This window comes from Podarcis filfolensis (genome assembly GCF_964270895.1).
Source record: "Podarcis filfolensis genome assembly, chromosome: 7".
Classification (NCBI taxonomy): Eukaryota; Metazoa; Chordata; class Lepidosauria; order Squamata; family Lacertidae; genus Podarcis; species Podarcis filfolensis.
In genome coordinates this window covers 74626803-74646627 of record NC_139603.1, presented here as the reverse complement: position 1 = coordinate 74646627, position 19825 = coordinate 74626803, and the positions used below count along the sequence as shown (strand labels likewise).

Sequence of the window (19825 nt, the reverse complement as noted above, 5' to 3'; positions counted from 1 at the left end):
TAACTTTTGCCTCCCATCCAACTTAACAGGTCTTTGACATATATTAGCTCCTGTCTGCAAACGTGTTTCTCGAGTTCTGTTTCTTGGTCATGCTATAAAGTGCGAGAGAATGTTTGTGTTCAGTTTTTTAAATTTTTATTTCTCTCACTCTCTCTTTCTCTTCCCACTCTTTGTTCATTTGCAGGTCAAATTAATACTTACAGCCAGAACATCAAGGAGTTCACTGCGCAGAACCTGGGCAAACTCTTCATGGCTCAGGCACTTCAAGAGCACAACAACTAGGGAGGAAGATGAAGTGTTTAACAGTCTCTTGCCCAAGGGAGGAGATGCTCTGAATCTCAGCTCGTTTTTGCTTAAGACATTTTCCATTACTCGTTGCAAAATGAACCAAGAACTAGACTGCCTCGTGTGTTTTGAGTAGAGTTATCCCTCTTCTAAAATAAATAAATAAATAAACGACCAATTTTAAACTTTTTAGCATGTGCTCTTATTGACTGTTGGGCGGCTATCTCCAGGATTTTTTTACATGCCACGTACTGTAACTCGCACATGAGTGTTTGATCTAACAGATCACTTAAACTTGCCGTTGCAGTAGGGGAAAAAATCCTTCCTCTGCGCAATGACAAAGGTGACTGGACAGAAGAAATACCCTTTCTCAACAGAGTTAGCCAAGGCTACTTTGAACTGAATTTCCCATTTTGCATTAAAAAAAAAAAAGTTAAGAAAACTGCTAGAAAATGACTGAAACCCAAAGTTCAGGGGCCAACTTGTAATGCTGGGAGAGATCTGTGAACTGGATCTCCTGTGAGGTTAAAAAAAATATTTAAAAAATAGTACCTGCAGCCAGTGCTTTTTTTTCTGGGGTTACACAGGGGTACGCATACCCCTAAACATTTTGTAAATCTTTGTACTTTTGTCCATTTACTGTATTTATTTTTCGCGATTTGAACTACTACATGGTGGTTTTCTTGATTCAAAATGAGAGTACCCCTAAACATTTTTTAAAGAAAAAAAGCACTGTCTGCAGCCATGAGTGAGGCCCCAGTTCAGATTAGGACCACAGCATTGAAGGAGGGAAGGTTTCTCTTTGCCCCTGTGAAAAGAAATATACAGATATCAGTTCGTTATCTGAAAGTTTTCTTCCGTGGGACAAATAGCAGTCAGGAAAATGGTGCTGGAACAAAACGCTAATGACACAGCCCCAATCTAAATTTGTCGTCTTGCCCTGCGGCACTGCCCAGCTACATTTACTGTTTGCAAAAATCATGGGATAGCAGATCATACGGTCCAAAATGTGGGACTCACAACAGGCGCTTCTGGTAGATACAGTGACTCACACCTTTGGCTGTTTCCTAGCTGTTGCCATGACCATGTTTTTAAAATGTGAATAGACTAAATGTCATAAGTGGCTTTTAACACTGGAGAATTCTCACTTAAGCAAACACCTTTCTTCCCAGTGGTTAAGGCAAAAAAAGGGGAAGAAAATAGCAAGATTGCAAAGGCTATATTCAGTGATTTTTCTCCCTCCAAAGCCTGTGTATTCAAAAGGAGAGGGGGATAATTGGCGAGAAGCAGAATTACTTGGTGTGTTTCAGTGTTAATTCATTATCGGGTTATTTTGGATGGGGATATATTTATTTTGCATTGGGGAAATTAAGGGTGCTTTTGCTCTCAGCCAAAAATGTCAAAAGGGGATTAATTCAAATTAACTCTGAAAGGGGACAAGCATACGGAATAAAGGGAGTCAGGGAGTGGTTTGAGAGAGATAAAGCTGTGAGAGTGTTAAATCCAGTTGTCAAGAGTGGAAACTTTTTGTCCCCATCGCCCCCGCCCTCAGCAACTCCCAAGCCTTTAACTTTATAGAGATTGTTCGCATTATGTAAATGTATATGCAAATTGTTTGCAAACCTCAGGCGCTTGGCAAAGTGTCAGAGCGGGCCGTGGTATTTCAAAGTTCAGAGTGGACTGTTTCTACAGCCTTGCTTATCTAAACTGTTGAATCTGATTGAATATCCTGTTACGCTGTGCGGTGCCCTGCTCTTGAGTGCCGCCATTCTACAGAAATCACGTCCAGGAACCTTGAGCTACATTCTTATATATATATTTGGCAAGGAATTAAAGCTTTTTATAATAGAAAACCAAGGCTTCGTAGACAAGAGGAGGTAGTCTTCAGGGTTTCTGAAAATAGTATAAGAGGCCACATCGACATTCAAACCAAATAGCTCCTGCACACCAAAGACTGTGTGCTGCTCCATGTAAAGGTAAAGGGACCCCTGACCATTAGGTCCAGTTGTGGCTGACTCTGGGGTTGCGGCGCTCATCTTGCTTTATTGGCCGAGGGAGCTGGCGTTTGTCCGCAGACAGCTTCCGGGTCATGTGGCCAGCATGACTAAGCCGCTTCTGGCGAACCAGCGCACGGAAACACCGTTTACCTTCCCACCAGAGCAGAACCTATTTATCTACTTGCACTTTGATGTGCTTTCAAACTGCTAGGTTGGCAGGAGCAGGGACCGAGCAATGGGAGCTCACCCCGTTGCGGGGATTCGAACTGCCAACCTTCTGATCGGCAAGCCCTAGGCTCTGTGGTTTAACCCTCAGTGCCACCCGCGTCCCTGCTGCTCCATGAGTTATATAAGAAGCACCTTCCACTTCCTGATCTATAAGGTTGGGTCTGTAGGTTCGGACCATGGGAGATTGCAAAGGCCTGATCGTGTGTGTGTCTTGCACCTGTTTGTTTCTATGGCTGTGCTGAATCGGGAGCTAGTTGGTCTGTATGCAGCCATGCAACTGCTGGGTGGCAGCAGAGTTTCCCAAGATGCTGCGTTCATTTGTTCAAAGCCAGTATTGTTTTGCTAATGACTTTGCTTCTGGGAGATCACTGTATCCAAAATACACAAAGCCTCCAGCGTAGCAAGACCACTGGATGGCCTGCCCATGCCATTGGCTTGGTGTGATAGTCACAGACACACCAACCCAGGAGAGTCTTTAAAAAACCCAATCCCCCCAACCCCCGCAAAGTCCTAGTTTGCTTTTCAGCACGAGAGAACTTGAATTCATTCTTGTCAGCTTTATTGATGCTCTGAAGATGAAATCCCATCCATCGACTCCTGGAAATGCTGGGTACTTTGGTATAATGTTCACAGGGTATTACTTATATTAATGGGGGAAATGTTCATTTGAAAACCTAATGCATCATGTGAATGGATTTGCAAACTAGGGGACCTGGGAAAAGGAGCCCACTTGAAGGGAAACAAGTCAAAATCTAAATTCTTGTGGCAAGAATTTGCTTTCTAGGCTGTGAAACGCGAACGGTGGGCCTTTTTCACTTTGTTTTTAATAGACAAGTGTATGTTTAATCCTTGTTTGTTTTACTTGACACACTGATGTGTCTTTAATACTGCTGTAAAGAAGAAATTTGGTCATTTTTTCCACATTTAAAGCCCTCTTGTAACTACTTTGGCCAGCACTGAAGAATTTACTTCATTGTTAATAATCTTATACCAAAGCATGTTAACACCCAGCTCTTCCCCTTACCTTGAGTGCTAGTAACCCAGGCAGTTAGCGAAGAAAACCCCACCCTTGTCTAAGAACCATAACTCCTAATGGAAAGTACAGGAGTGGAATGCAATTAAATGATGGAGCTGTCTTCCATCTTTGATTGTATTTCACTATTTCCTGCACATTCTCAAGTTGTCCCTGCAGCAACTGTTTGGATAGCTGGATGTAAACGCAGACTCCTAGGAACCCTGCAGATGCTATTTTTCTTGCTCATTCATGGTGCTGTCAGGGTCGTCATATATGATCCCACCTTTTTGGGGTGGTCATACCGCTTCTCTTCCAATCAATGCACATCCTGTAAGCTGAAATCCTATAACTTTTCAGACTACAAATGTTCTGGGTTTTGGTCCTGATTTGGTTGCAATAAAGCATCTCCAGACATCAACGACTTGGTGGTGGTAGTAGTGGTGGTAGTAGTTGTAGTTGTAATAGTAATAATAAATTTATTTCTTGTACCCCACCCATCTGACTGGGTTGCCCCAGCCATTCTAGGTGGCTTCCAACATAATATAAAGAAACACAACAGAGCACCAGGAATTAAAAGCTTCCTGATACAGGACTGCCTTCAAATGTCTATGGAAGGTCATTCATTTGGGTGGGCACCACTACCGAGAAGGCCCTCTGCCTGGTTCCCTGTTAACTTCACTTCTTGCAGTGAGGGAACCACCAGAAGGCCTTCAGAGCTGGACCTCAGTGTCTGGGTTGAACGATGGGGGTGGAGACGCTCCTTCAGGTATACTGGGCCGAGGCCGTTTAGGGCTTTCAAGGTCAGCACCAACACTTTGAATTGTACTCAGAAACGTACTGGGAGCCAGTGTAGATCTTTCAGGACTGGTGTTATATGGTCCTGGTGGCCACTCCCAGTCACCAGTCTAGCTGCCACATTTTTAAAAAACAATTTCTCTTCTTGGCCTATTTTTTAAAAGCCAAGGTTACTACTGTGGTACCTCGGGTTACATGTGCTTCAGGTTACATACGCTTCAGGTTACAGACTCCGCTAACCCAGAAATATTACCTCGGGTTAAGAACTTTGCTTCAGGATGAGAACAGAAATCGTGCTCTGGTGGCACGGCGGCAGCAGGAGGCCCCGTTAGCTAAAGTAGTGCTTCAGGTTAAGAACAGTTTCAGGTTAAGAACGGACCTCCGGAACGAATTAAGTACTTAACCCGAGGTACCACTGTACTGCTTTTCCATCTTCAGAGAGACACCTTTCCTTCTTAACTCTAGATCTCCGGGTGCGGAAAGAAAGTTTTCCCTCAAGGCATGTGCAGTCAACAACAAAATGCTGAATACTGCTGGATTTTCAAAAGCTAATAGCACCACAGAAAAGTAGAGGAGGCGGGTGGCTGACTTGCCAGCCATTTCAAATGGGAAATTAGAAGCTGGTGAAGCCCAGCTCTCCCTCAGGAGTGCTCCTACACATTTCTGGCTGACCTGATAGCAGCTTGTTTCATTAGCTGGTGCAAGCATTGTGAAGCCAGGCTAGAGTCACGAGGGGGTCGGTCACCCTAGGAAGAATGGTGAAAAATATTTATTAGCAAGGAACCTTGAAGAATTCTCTCAAAGGAGACGCGTAAAAGTCACGAATTGCCAGATCATGGAGGCTGAAGGCCCATTACACATGAAATAAGCAACTCTGCCTTTAATGAGGTTGTAACCTTGGATTTATTGGACTCATTTCACACAGAGGACTTTAGGTGCACAAGTCCCATTAGCACTAATAGGACGTGCACAATTAAAGCCCCACACGCAGGGAGAGAGATGAGAATTTATCCCTCAGGACTTGGAAGTAGCTGAACCTCAAAAGGCTCAAATGTCCAGCTCAGCTGAATGCCCCCAGCAGTTGCTGGACGGAAAGATCTTTCGGGGATCGTTTGCTTTCCTCTTGGTGTTAACGTTTATGATGGAAGATCTTGTGGCACAGCCTTGTTCGATCTCATGCCCCAAGTTGTTTTGGATGCCCCTCAAATTTCCTGTGTTGGCTGGGGTCTGATGAAAGTCATAGCCCCAAACACCTGGAGCTTTGCAAAACAACTTTGCAAAGGCCGAGCTAGTGTTTCCCAGGAGAGCTGATACCACTGTTCTTTCCAAGGAGGAATCGTGGCTTGAACCTCCACTTCACCAGGGGGCGCTAACCTGCGGCCCTCCAGATTTTGTTGGACTCCCAGCTCCCATTAGCATGGTCAGTGTTCTGCTCTGTGATGGGACTAGCGATCGCTTAACGACTCTCAGCACCCTTAACGAACTACAGCTCCCAGAAACCTCTGGGTGTGTGCGCTCCTTGACTGTTTAAAGTGGTATCACAGCTTTAAATGTATGGCTCCAATGTGGTCACTTGCTGGAGAGCCTTCTATTCCAAATGTTACATGAGAAAGCATGAGCGTGTTTCATGCCAGAAGTGGCTGGGCAGGTGGAGCAGAGCTGCTACGGCAGCTTCCCAGAAAGTGGGTCACTGTTGCTTACTAAGAAGGGGAGACGTGAGGCAATGGGGAAGACAGATTGGCTCTGCTAATCTATTTGCACCCCTCTCCATAAGCAACAGCACCCCACCTGGCAGGAGTCTAGTGTAGCAGAGACACACTACCTGGCAAGACCCTTCTAAAGGTAAAGGTAAAGGGACCCCTGACCATTAGGTCTAGTCGTGACCGACTCTGGGGTTGCGGCGCTCATCTCGCTTTATTGGCTGAGGGAGCCGGCATACAGCTTCCGGGTCATGTGGCCAGCATGACTAAGCCACTTCTGGCCAACCAGAGCAGCGCACGGAAATGCCGTTTACCTTCCCGCCAGAGCGGTACCTATTTATCTACTTGCACTTTGATGTGCTTTCGAACTGCTAGGTTGGCAGGAGCAGGGACCGAGCAACGTGAGCTCACCCCGTCGCAGGGATTCGAACCGCCGACCTTCTGATCAGCAAGTCCTGGGCTCTGTGGTTTAACCCACAGACCCTTCTATTACCTACTTAAAATGTCTAACTTTCAGAGTTAAAACTTCCCTACCTTTCCTACCTTCATCCTTGCACAGCAGCCACCCTAGCAAAGAAAATGTCGCGGCTGCAAGAGGATAGACAGTGATAAAACGTTAATATAAATTTAGATATTACATTATGATCTCTGAAGAATTGTAACTCTTTGGATAGAGAGATGACTAAGGAGAAAAACGAGGTCTCCGCTCTACAAAAATCCACTGCTTTCAGCAATATTAGAAATATAATTCTTACGAAACAGGAAGCCATGGGTGCTTTAAATGTTTAAATATATATGTATTTAGAGATTCTAATTTCACAGTCGAATGAGAATTTTCATCTGTTACGTTCTCCACCTTTTGCATTTGTTTTAAAACAAGGATGGGAACCTGTAGTCCTCCATAAGTTGTTGGACTCCATCTCCCATCATCCCTGACTGTGGGCGGTGCTAGCTGAGGCTGAAGGGAGCTGGAGTCCAAGAACACCTGGAGGCTGCTGGTCCCCCATCGCTGTTTTAAAATAAAAAAGGGGGAAGCAGTGGAATGCCTTTGTTTTGGATGTTTTGAGGTGTTGCCTAAAGTGCTGAAAACAATGGGCCAAATATAAAAATAGGGATCCAGACTAGAAACTATTGAATGTCTAAATCTACCTCTCTGCTTATGGGAGATTACGGTATATATTAAGCACCTTAAAAAAAGAGCCTTAGTGCTTTACAAAGGCGAAAAATAAACTTTCCCTATCACAAACCTGTTCCTAATGTTTTGGAATTACAAGGATGATGTACAACAGTATGTTGCCTTCAACATATTATAATCCTACATATATTAATCTTAAGTGCTATTGTATTGTATGCATTATTAGTCAATGGTTTTATTTTATTTTTGGCGGGGGATACAACAAGAAAAGTGGGAGGGCCATGGAAGTGGCATAGGCCTAAGTTAGTGATGTGTCAAGTTCTGTCCTCCAATTTCTTCCTTTGCAAAGAGTTGTCCATTCTTCTGTCTCAGGACTCTCTGGCAGTCCTTTAGTGGGTGCTGGATTCTGAAGCTACTTTATCGTTGCAAAATACCCTCCCTGACTACCCTCATTGGAAAGAAAGGAAAACCTAGGTGCCTGCGCTCCCAGGGCAAGTCTGGAGAATGCAGACAGTTATTGAGATGATTTGCAGAATGACAGAAAAGAGACTCACAAACATCTCTTGGCCACCTCACATGTCAGATAGCCTGCACCCTATCCATGAGATTCTCACCAGTATTTTATCTCCTCTTTGCTAATTTTAAGAGGCAATTTCTTTTCTCATTCATTGCTAGCGAAGGAAAAATACAGGAGATATTCTCAGCATGATGAGCTCCTGTTGCTCAGTCCCAGCTCCTGCCAACCTAGCAGTTCGAAAGCACGTCAAAAAGTGCAAGTAGATAAATAGGTACTGCTCTGGCGGGAAGGTAAGCAGCGTTTCCGTGCGCTGCTCTGGTTTCAGTGTTCCGTTGCGCCAGATTCGGCTTAGTCATGCTGGCCACATGACCCGGAAAAACTGCGGACAAACGCCGGCTCCCTCAGCCTGTAAAGCGAGATGAGCGCCGCAACCCCAGAGTCATCTGCGACTGGACTTAACTGTCAGGGGTCATTTACCTTTACTTTTAAGCAAGGAGAGAGAGAGAGAGAGAGAGAGAGAGAGAGAGAGAGAGAGAGAGCTTCTTGCATGCAGGACCCAAGCAGAAGAGCTCCCTCCCCTCTTGTGGTTCCCAGAAGCTGGTATTCAGAAATATTTCTGCCTCTGATTGGAGGCAGAGAACAGCCATCACAACTGGTAGTCACTGATAGCTATTAACTAGATGGATTTGTCTAATCCTTTTTTAAAGCCATCACTGCATTGTGTGAAGAACTACTTTCTGTTGGCATGCAGAGGGCCGGGAGGCCAGCTGGCTAGCCCCGGCTGGGTTATCTCCTTCCAGCCGTCCCGCTGCGAAGACCATCACCTCTGCTCCAACGTAAATCAGCGACCCGGGCTTCACAGCCAGGGCACACTATCAGCAGATCGAACTATGCACACAGAATAGGCGTGAGGCTTGTGGAAGCATACTACAACTACAGATTTATTAATCATAAATCAGGACAAAGAAACATGTCGTCTCTCTCGTTGTCTCAGAGAGAACAGGAAATAACTAAAGCTATACACAACGGAAGTTCCCAGTATGTGACACGCAACAATTCCACACATCTGCTCCTTAAGTTGGAATGGAAATGTCAACATTTTCTTTCTCCTGTCCCGAATCTTCCAACATTCAGCTTCATTTTGATCTGCAAGTTCTAATGTTCTGAGAGAAGGAGAAAAATTGTTCTTTGTCCACTTTCTCCATGCCACACAGAATTGTATACACTTCTATCATATCACCTCTTGCATTTTCCATCATGTCACCTCTTGCAGCCCCAAATGCTGCAACTTTCCCTCACATGGACTTGCTCCATCCCCTGGATCATTCCGGTTGTCCTTTCTGAACCCTCTTCAGCTCCACATGATGGTAGCTAAAACAGCGCCCGTGTTGAGGGGAGCTATTTTTTCCAAAACAACCAGAACTAGGGGAAAATATATTCAGGGCAAGGAAGAAGACTGGGCACATCCCAGACATCAGAAGATGAGATGCAGATAAGCAAATCAGAAAAGGAGAGAGGAACCAAAGGATAGATTCTAGTTTCTACAGATTTTCCCATTCAATGACTCCCAAAGCAGCTCACAAACAATAAGCAGCAGCAGCAGCATAACAGAACATAATCATTATAGTGTTATGCAACAGAATTAACAAATCATCTTTAAAACTATTATAAATAATTGCAGCCTATAAAACAATGCTGACATAAAAAGACCCTAAAATGCAGGCTAAACGTAATTACATTCACCACCCTACACACTAACTCAATAATCGTTCATTCTACAGATGACAGGTGGACAGGGTGAGATGAAGCATTATTCCTGTTTAATGATCCATTCTCAATGAAGGAGGGCATCAAGCAGGAAAGTAAGGGGTGTGGCCTGGAGAGAAGAAATTTGGCTTGGGAGAGAGTACTGTCTGGTGAGCATCTTGAGGGCCGGATAGACAGGACTGTAGGGGTGTGTTCACACACACGCACAGATCCCTCCAGAGGTTCCCCATCCCTCTTATACATGGATAGTGGCATAAATTGTGTGGAATTTGCCCAAATGCCGAAAGAGCAGGGCAGGCCAATTCATCTCCAGCCTCCCAAGCAGGGCTTTGATCCAGGCGTTACGTAAGAACCTTTCTAATCCTGCCAGGGCATTCGATACGATAGGCTAAAAGCACCATTTCCATGGCAAAACAAACACAGGCTCCTTTTTAAAAACACCTCTTACGCTTTACGAGCAGGGCTGGTATATGTAAGCCATCAAGAGTCGCGTATGGCTTATTATGACATTTAGCTGATTAAAATAGTCTAGACATAAACTTGAGATTTCAGAACTGTTTTAAGTGTAGTCAGAAACGTTTTTTTTTTAATGTACAGTAGACAGAGATGGTGAACGGGGACCACCTGTATCCCTGCAGGAATTCTAGAGCAGGAAGTACTCTTGACTCAAGAAGTGTGTCTGAAAATTAAGGCCCTAAATTAACAACAGCTTGTCTATTCGATTATTTCCCCTCCCATAAAGGATTCAGTATGTTTCCAAGAGGCTTGTGATTTTTCAATACCTTCGAGTTGTTACTTTTAATAAAGAAAGGACTCTGGCAGTGGTTTTGGCTTCCAACCTGGAAGGCACAATTTTTAGAACGCCGTGGAATAAATAGAAGCAGCCGCCCAGACGGTGGTGAAACATACCTGTGGCCAAGGGAGACTGGAATCCTGTGCTTGGCTTACCAGGGGCACCGTGGTGTTGATGGGCATCTGGGAGGAGAATCAAGCAACACAGCCATGGTTTCTTCTTGTTTGTCAATTCAAAGCGAAAGCACCAATTTGGAAGGGGAAATGATGGGACAGGGCTGTTGTTGTCGTTTTTTAAAGCAAGCAAAAGGATATTGCACAAAGCAACTTAAAATCTGATAATGAGAGGCTGCCTCTGCTGAAAGATTCCAACACTTTCACACTGGGCGCTAGTGTGGTTTTGTAAGTAGGACCTTCCTGGATGGTCACCAACTGCAAGGAAGAAATCGCTTCCAGGTGGACGAGGCAAAGGCTTCGCAAAAGCTTCTCCAGTCTCTCTCTCAAAGCGCTGTGTCTTTTATTTCTTTACTTAGGATGTTTAAACGCTGCTCTTCAAGCCATACTCTTGGTAAAGCCCACAATGAAAGCAATAGATCATAAACATCGCAGCAAAACAAGGAACAGCGTCGCAATAAAATAACAGAACAATGGCAGCACACAATTGCATTGAACACTTCAAGGGTCCAGGCACACAAAAGAAGGCAATAAAGAATAACACGTCTCTCTCAACAGATAGTGTACTCCAGAGACAAGCTGCCATGACAAAAGAGATCCCGCCCCCCCACTCCTTTGAAGGGCACAAATGACTAATAAATAAAAAAAATTGTGGGCAACCAAGCAACCAGGTCTTTCTTTCAGCTGGAGCTCACCAGAGCTCAGCTGCAGTACCTCTTAGGTAGGCGCTGTTGCCATTCTAAGAGAGAAGAGGGGGAGAAGTTTGTGGTGAGCTCCAGCACCAATTTTTCTATTAAAAAAATAGCACTGCAAGCAACTAATAATTTCTGTGCACCAGAAGGAGGTCAGAAGAGGGACAGTTTTGCATGAAACGTGCACATGCTGCTTTAGATGCATATTTAGTCATAATTACGGAAATATAAGACCCTCACCTTGCCAACAAAGGTCCATATAGTTAAAGCTATGGTTTTTCCAGTAGTGATGTATGGAAGTGAGAGCTGGCCCATAAAGAAGGCTGATCGTCGAAGAATTGGTGCTTTTGAATTATGGTGCTGGAGGAGACTCTTGAGAGTCCTATGGACTGCAAGAAGATCAAACCTATCCATTCTGAAGGAAATCAGCCCTGAGGCTCCAATATTTTGGCCACCTCATGAGAAGAGAAGACTCCCTGGAAAAGACCCTGATGTTGGGAAAGATGGAGGGCACAAGGAGAAGGGGATGACAGAGGACGAGATGGTTGGACAGTGTTCTCGAAGCTACAAACATGAGTCTGACCAAACTGTGGGAGGCAGTGTAAGACAGGAGTGCCTGGCGTGCTCTGGTCCATGGGGTCACAAAGAGTTGGACACGACTAAACAACTAAACAACAACAAAGACCCTAAGATCAGCCCATCATGTTCTCAAGGTGGCCAACCAGATGCCTATGGGACACACACACACACACACCTGTGAATCCCAACAGCTGGCATTCAGAGTCACACTCCCTCTGACAGTGGAGGTAGAACATAGCCATCATAGATAGTGGCCAGTGATGGCCTTATTCTCCATGAGATAGGCTCACCTGAGTGGAGAAGACTGTGACCAGGTGAGCTGTATGCCACTCAGTCTGCTCTCCAGACATTAATGGGCAACTTCAAGGCCCCTCCTCACTCTCACACCTAAGGGTGCTCTTTCTTTAAACTGAAGCTACTGTGACTTTTATCACTTTTGTTATTGAGATGGTGTGGGTTTTTCTAAAGTATTGTGATGAGTTTGTGGGAGGGAGGAAGTAGGCTGTATGCTGAGCCCCTTCAACCCCCTGGATCATAGGTAGGCAAACTAAGACCCGGGGGGCTGGATCCGGCCCAATCGCCTTCTAAATCCGGCGTGCGTGTGGTCCGGGAATCAGCGTGGTTTTACATGAGTAGAATGTGTGCTTTTATTTAAAATGCATCTCTGGGTTATTTGTGGGGCATAGGAATTCATTCATTTTTTTCTCTCCAAAATATAGTCTGGCCCCCCACAAGGTCTGAGGGACAGTGGACCGGCCCCCTGCTGAAAAAGTTTGCTGACCTGCCCTGGATCCTTAAAATATTTTTGCATCCTGCCTCTCTTCTTTGATGGAGCGTTTGAACACCTAAGTATCCCTTCCAAAGCCATCGCCAAATCACTCTTACCATCAGGATGTTGAACCTAACCTTGAACCAAAACCACCTCTCCTCTGAGGTAAGTCCTTTTGGCTTTATTCCTCCCTTCTGAGGCAGCAGACCCATAAGTCTTTGCCTCTTTCCTGTGACACTCCTCCATGTGGAAATGGTTCAGGTTGGAATGTGTACTTTTTGATGTGTTTTATTTATGACTAGTTTTATTACGTTTGCAATTATGTAAATCTTTTCATCTTGCAAGCCGCCTTGAGCATGGTTTAAACCAGGCATCTCCAAATTCGGCCCTCCTCCAGATGTTTTGGGACTACAACTCCCATCATCCCTAGCTAATGGGACCAGTGGTCAGGGATGGTGGGAACTGTAGTCCCAAAACATCCGGAGGGCCGAGTTTGGGGGTGCCTGGTTTAAACAATGGAAAGGCGGTACAGTGGTACCTCAGGTTAAGTACTTAATTCATTCCGGAGGTCCGTTCTTAACCTGAAACTGTTCTTAACCTGAAGACCACTTTAGCTAATGGGGCCTCCTGCTGCCGCCACACCGCTGCTTCTCATCCTGAAGCAAAGTTCTTAACCTGAGGTAATATTTCTGGGTTAGCGGAGTCTGTAACCTGAAGCATATGTAACCTGAAGCGTATGTAACCTGAGGTACCACTGTATATGAATAAAATGATACATCTCCTGGTCATCAAAAGCCACCAAGCATGGGTCATCAGCTGATTCTCAAAACATCAACTGCCCACCAGTCCTCCTTTGAACACAAATCAGATCATAGGAAGCTGCCTTATACTGAGTCAATTCGCTGGCTCATCAAACTCGGCATTGTTGACACAGACTCACAACCGCTCTCCAGGGTTTTAGGCCGGGAGTCTCTTCCAGCCCTACCTAGAGATGCCAGTGATTGAACCTGGAACCTTCTGCATGCAAAGCAGATGTTCTACCACTGAGCTATGCCCCTTCCCCAGAAAGAAACAAAATAAGATCCATTTTTCCCCTAGAGAGATTATAATATGTACCAACTGGGCCCCTAAGACAACAAAGAGGATGGGAGAATATAGCTGTCATGCTGTCGTAGTTACTCCAGCTCTGGAACATCGCATATTTAAACAATTAATTTTTTTAAAAAGACAACCCTAAGCTCAGTGTGAGTATTACGGGGTGGGGGGAATCAATGTAAGGCACAGCATTCCTTGATCAGAGGAGAGGAATAGCCAAGGGTAAATTAAACACAGCTGGAATGAGCATAAGAAATAGATTAATTCCACCAGGGTCCCCCCCACCCCCTTTGGTCTTTACAAATTATAGGAGTTATGAAAACTTGCACTTCCTAATTCCTCCCAGCATGTAGCATTTTAATCCTTTGGCTCACCAGCCAACGTGTACTATGCAATAGAGATCATTTAGTCTACAGATCAATGACTTTTGAAGCGACACACAGATGCTTAAATTCTCCGCTTCTGGACAATGGAATTGAAATGTGGCATTTAGTGCTCTTAAATATTGGCACTTCTGTGCAGAAAAAAATATGGCATTGCTATCAGATCTGAGGTTTCTTTTATAAAATGGCCAAGTTACTGGTCCTCACGCTCACCATGAACCTCAGAAATATGTGTGTGGCTCTTCACTGCCCTCTGACAGCCCACCAAGGACAATATGACCTACGGAGCAGTATCTAATTTTATTTATTTAATATTTATTACATTTATATCCCTCCTTTCCTCCAAGGAACTCAAGGTGGCATACATGGGCCTCTCTGTTCTAATCTCATAACAACCTTGTGAGGTAGGATAGGTTGAGAGATAGTGGCTGGACCAAGGTCACACATGGAACTTCATGGGTGAGTGGGAACTAGATCCTGGTCTTCTGGGTCTCAGTCCAACGCTCTAGGCACTACATCACATTGGCACTAACATATCCTGTCGTTGCAGGGATTTATGCTCCTGCAGTGGAACTTTCTTCCTCCCCTCCATGTGTTCACCTTGCAATCTCCCAAAATCCATTCCCGAAGGTTGGGGGAACCCCTAGAACAGATCTAGGAGACACTTGGTTCTGAGGGAGGAAAGTTTCTCTGTGTACAGATAAATCTTGCCCTGATGAGATGCATTAGTTAGATACCCTGGGCCACCCTAAACTGCGCTAAGAAAACGGAAATCTCACTCTGTTGTGGAGGCTGAAGCTTTGTCTGTATTCATCCCAGTAATTCCTAGATTGTGGGATTCACTGCTGTTCAAATGCTATATCTGTACTGCAGGCTTCACACCAGTTTACCAGGCACCCCTTTAGCCCAGAGATCTCTGGAAACCACAGTCCTGTAACAGCGAATGAACCTTCTCTGCAGTCCCCAAGATTATTTGGGAATTGGGAAAGTCATTCTAGAGAGAGTGCTACAAAGCTTCTATATAAGTTTGTAATGCATATAAGGTCTGAAATGTTTTGAGTGAAAGCTGCCTTTCTGGGCTACAGGAGAAATCGTTAGTAGGATATTGATGTTTCTTCTTCTTCTTTGGCAATCACTCGTAGCTGAGTAAGATTGGCTTCCATCAACACGGTTTTAACAGTGAGTCCAACTGTGAAGGCTAATTCTGGATCCACACGTCCTTCCACAGTGGGGACATAGGTTTCCGGGCTGGAGTTGATCACGTTGAGGGTTTGCCAAGTGTGCCTTCCTCTTGGCACATTTCTCCCTTTCGTCCTGAGTTCGAGTGTTTTCAAAGCCCATGACACCTTCGGTAAAGGCTGTTCTCCAATTGGAGCGCTCGCAGGCCAGTGTTTCACAGTTGTTGGTGTTTATACTGCATTTTTAAAGATGTTTTGATTGATGTTTACCTCCCGCACTGCTAATGAATTTTGCCATTACTTATAAATTGCTGTTCATAGGTTTTATCATTAGCTGGTCCTGAAAAGATATCGCTTCTGTTGTCCTGTCCCACCCAAAACAAATGGGTGCTTACTACCCCAAACACTGTAGGATCTGCAAGTCCTCAGAAGTCTTTTTAATGAAAATATAATTATTCCCTAAATGCAGCTCTTGACACAAAATTCAAGTTAAGGCTGGAATTCGCCTAATAGCTCTGCCAGCCATAGGGAAGAAAGACATTATTAAAGATTAGAGAGCAGAGACACCATCTCGGCTTCTCTTAATGTGTCATATTTGGAAGTTTAGCTAAATGTGTCCCCCCCCGTAAAGTCTAAGGTGTGGTGGCTCTGTGGTTAAATACCTTGACTGCATTTATTGCTGTACGGAATACATGTTTGCATCTCTCTCTTTTTAAAAGTGCCCAGCAGTTCCTCTGCTCACCTTTTGCGGACTATAAAACTGAAGCTCGAACCACAGAGTGATGACCCATTGGGGAAAAAGCATTAATAAATATACGCCGTATGTGAGGAATGCCGTGTATCAATAGCTACAATGGCTATGTTCTACTTTCGCTGTCAGAGGAAGCAGGCTTCTGAATACCAGTTGCTGGAAGACACAGGAGTGTTCTTGTGGTTGGGTCCTCCTTGCAGGCTTGCCACAGGCCTCTGGTTGGCCACTGTAAGAACCGGATGCTGGACTAGAGGGGCCAATGGCCTGATCCACCGGGCTCTGCCCATATTCTTATGTTCCCAGTGAGCAGTGGTGGACTTTGGGCTTTCAAACTTCAGCAATGCCCTGTGTGACACCAGCATTTGGTGCCCCACTCTCGCCTTGCATTCTGAGTCATTGTTGTGGCACCCCTTGTGGAGCCCTCTTGGCTCGGCACCCAGTGTGGGTGAACCAGTCACGCTCCCCTAAATCCATGTCTGCACTGTGGTCTCCAGAAGTTCTTGTATTCCAACTCACACCATACAATCATAGAATAATAGAAATGCGCTGTGGTCTAAACCACAGAGCCATGGGCTTGCCGATCAGAAGGTTGGCGGTTCGAATCCCCGCGACAGGGTGAGCTCCTGTTGTTCGGTCCCAGCTTCTGCCAACCTAGCAGTTTGAAAGCACGCCAAAGTGCAAGTAGATAAATAGGTACCACTCTGGCGGGAAGGTAAAAGGCATTTCCGTGTGCTGCTCTGGTTCGCCAGAAGCGGCTTAGATATGCTGACCACATGACCCAGAAGCTGTCTGTGGACAAACGCCGGCTCCCTTGGCCTATAGAGCGAGATGAGTGCGCAATCCCAGAGTTGTCCATGACTGGACCTAATAGTCACGGGTACATTTACCTTTACCTTTACCTTTTATAGTTGGAAGGGACCCCAAGGGTCCTCGAGTTCAAACTCCTGCAAGGCAGGAATCTCAGCTAAGGCATCCACGACAGATGGTCATCCAGCCTCTGCTTAAAAAGCTCTGAAGCAGGAGAAAACAAGCTTGTTCCCTCTTCCATATGACAGCCCTTGAAATATTTGAAGATGGCTATCATATCTCCTTTCAGTCTCCTCTTTTCCAGGTTAAACATACCCAGTTCCTTCAACCTTTCCTTATACGGCTTAGTTTCCAGACCCTCAGTCATCTTGACGGTCCTTCTCTGCAGAGTTCCAGCTTGTCAACATCCTTCTTAAATCAAACCCAGCCAGCATGGCCAATGATCAGGGATAATGGGAGTTGGAGTCCAAAACATCTGGAGAATCGCAGGTTCCCCCATCACAGAGAGCAGCTGTATTTCTGCTCGAGACAATTTCAACACACTGATAAAACTGTTGCTAAAATCCACTTATTGTGAACAGATGAAACTGCCTTACATGGAGCGATCACTTAGGCATCACCTCAAAAGAGGACAAAAACTGTATACTAATTAATATGTATAGAGATAGAATCATAGAATTGTAGAGTTGGAAAGGACCCTGATGGTCATCTAGTCCAACCCTCTGCAATTCAGGAATCTCAACTAAAGCATCCAAGCAGATGGCCTTCCAACCTCTTCTTAGAAACCTCCAAGGAAGCAGAAAGAACTCTTAACTTCTGGCTCCGCCTAAACTCAAATCCCCCCCGGTTTACTTTCCCTAGTACTTCAAGACTCCCATAAAAGTGCTTGGCTTAAACCGTCTATCAAAAACTTCACTCTTGTGGCCTATCCCCACAACACCTACTCACATTGGGCCCCACTAAAGCAAACAGTCTAACTGGTCAAGGTCTAAAAGATATCGAGCATCAGAACAACTTGGCCACTATAAGGAAATTCTGCCCTTGGTATGTTCATTTTCCACCTCTCCGTTTTGATTCTCTGGCCCCATTCTGCACAAACTTATTATCCCAAAATACAGACGTGCTTTTACACTTGCATGACTGGATGTTTTGCCATCTGCGGTACTTGAGGCTCGTTTCCAAAAGATCCCGCCTGAGAAACGTCTTTGCTCCTGTGGAGATGGTAGCACCGAAACAGCGGCACATGTCCTCCTGTTTTGTACTCTCTACAAAGACCTGAGGAACGAGATCATCACCCCACTCATACTAACCATCCCAGGGTGCTCAACCACTGCCACAATGTCCTTTCTTCTATCATATCAAAATGAGCAGATAACAGCAAAAGTGGCTAGGTTCATAGCAGGGGCAATCAGAATAAGGGCCACTAACTGATGGCTGATTCAGGACTTTGAATTGTGCTCTTATATCAAACTTCCTTTTCTGCGTATACTGTAATATTTTACTGTTGCTATGGCCATTGGCTAATGCGAATAAAGTTTTATCTATCTATCTGTCCAAGGAAGCAGAGTCCACCACCTTCTGAGGGAGACTGTTCCACTGTTAAACAGCCTGCTAATCACACAAGGCTATTGTTCCATCGCTCAGTGCTTAATAAAGTCCAAGCTCCTTGCTTGTTTGCTTTTAAAAATCAAGGACATTCTCTTTAAATTAAAAACAAAACAAAACAATAACTCTTAGCATCTGAAAACTTCATTAGAAAACAGAACATGGAAAAGGTAACTTAATAAAGACAGAAAAGCATTTAATAGGTCTGGCTACAGGCCTCTGCTACAGGAACCAAACATAATAATATGTCCTTAGATTTGTTTTTTAGGCCATGTTTTCCCATTTCATCCCCCAAAAAGCTAAATTATATCTTACAGGTTTGAAATAGCATCAAAGTGAATGCTGGAATGTCCCTAAATAACTGTATCTTCTCTTGAAGGTGTGGTGTCCATGTTTATTTCAGGTTTCGAGGGAGTGTGGTGCTTCTGGCCACAGCGCTGTGGAGGCTCCAAGGGCCAAGCCCTGCAGTCCTTTTCCTGATTTCCCAGCCCCTTTGCAATTCTCAAACATTCTCCAAAATCCCGATTTCCTCCAGCTTCTTTGGCTCTTCCGCCTCTTTTCTTTTTAGCTATTTATTGAAGAAACACGAACGGTAAGAACACAAATAATAGCTGCACAGGACACATCTTCAGGCAGTCCGGCTGAAGTTGTTCCATCTCCATTGTCAGAGGCCGTATGCTTCTGAATACCAGTTGTTGGGACTCAAAGGTGGGCAGAGTGCTGTGAGGGGATCTGGTTCTGCCTGCAGACACCTGGTTGGCCACTGAGAGAGCAGAATGCTGGACTGGGTGGTCCTTTGGTCTGACCCAGCAAGGCTCTTCTTATATTCTTAACACGTGCAGGGAAAATGAGCGTGTATGTGTGCACCATCCCTAGGCCAATGTCTCCATGTGCACTTCCCCATCCTATTCTCTCAACTCCTGACCTTTGCATGTTTAGTATGAAAGTCTGAAATCTCCCTGAAATAAAGAACCCTGATAGGACAAGGACACTTCTATGCATGTCCAGCCGGATGTTCTTAGAAGGTCTTCCTGCTTAGTGTGGACATGTCTGGAATGCATGGAAACACTGGTGACAGAGGTGGCACATGGGCTCCCACCCACTTTGGTCCTCATGTGTGTAGGCTGGAAAGAGCAAGTGTTTCAAAGGCATCATGTTCATAGAATGTACTGGTGCCTATTGCCTATTGTACTTGAAACTATGATATGCATAGCTGTCTTGCAGTGAAGATGTAGTGGAATAGGGACGCGGGTGGCGCTGTGGTCTAAACCACTGAACCTCTTGGGCTTGCCAATCGGAAGGTCGGAAGTTTGATCTCCCATTGCTCTGTCCCAGCTCCTGCCAACCTAGCATTTTGAAAACATCCCAGCGCAAGTAGATAAATAGGTACTGCTGCAGTGGGAAGGTAAACAGCATTTCTGTGCTCCCTGGCACTTGTCATAGTGTCCCAGAAGCGGTTTAGTCATGCTGGCCACAGGACCCGGAAAAGCTGTCTGTGGACAAATGCTGACTCCCTCGGCCTGAAAGCAGAGATGAGCACCGCACCCCATAGTCGAATTTG

At 45.1% G+C, this 19825-nt stretch overlaps 1 protein-coding gene across 1 annotated transcript in view; it reads left to right on the top strand.

The window, feature by feature from the left end:
• The window catches only part of EIF3H (eukaryotic translation initiation factor 3 subunit H), a 72687-nt gene extending 72217 nt beyond the window's left edge, over positions 1–470 (top strand). The window contains exon 8 of the mRNA XM_083622193.1: positions 185–470. Coding sequence (XP_083478319.1) covers positions 185–282 — 98 coding nt within the window. The 3' untranslated portion in view covers positions 283–470. The remainder of the gene's footprint in view (positions 1–184) is intronic.
• The last annotated feature ends 19355 nt before the right edge of the window (positions 471–19825 follow it).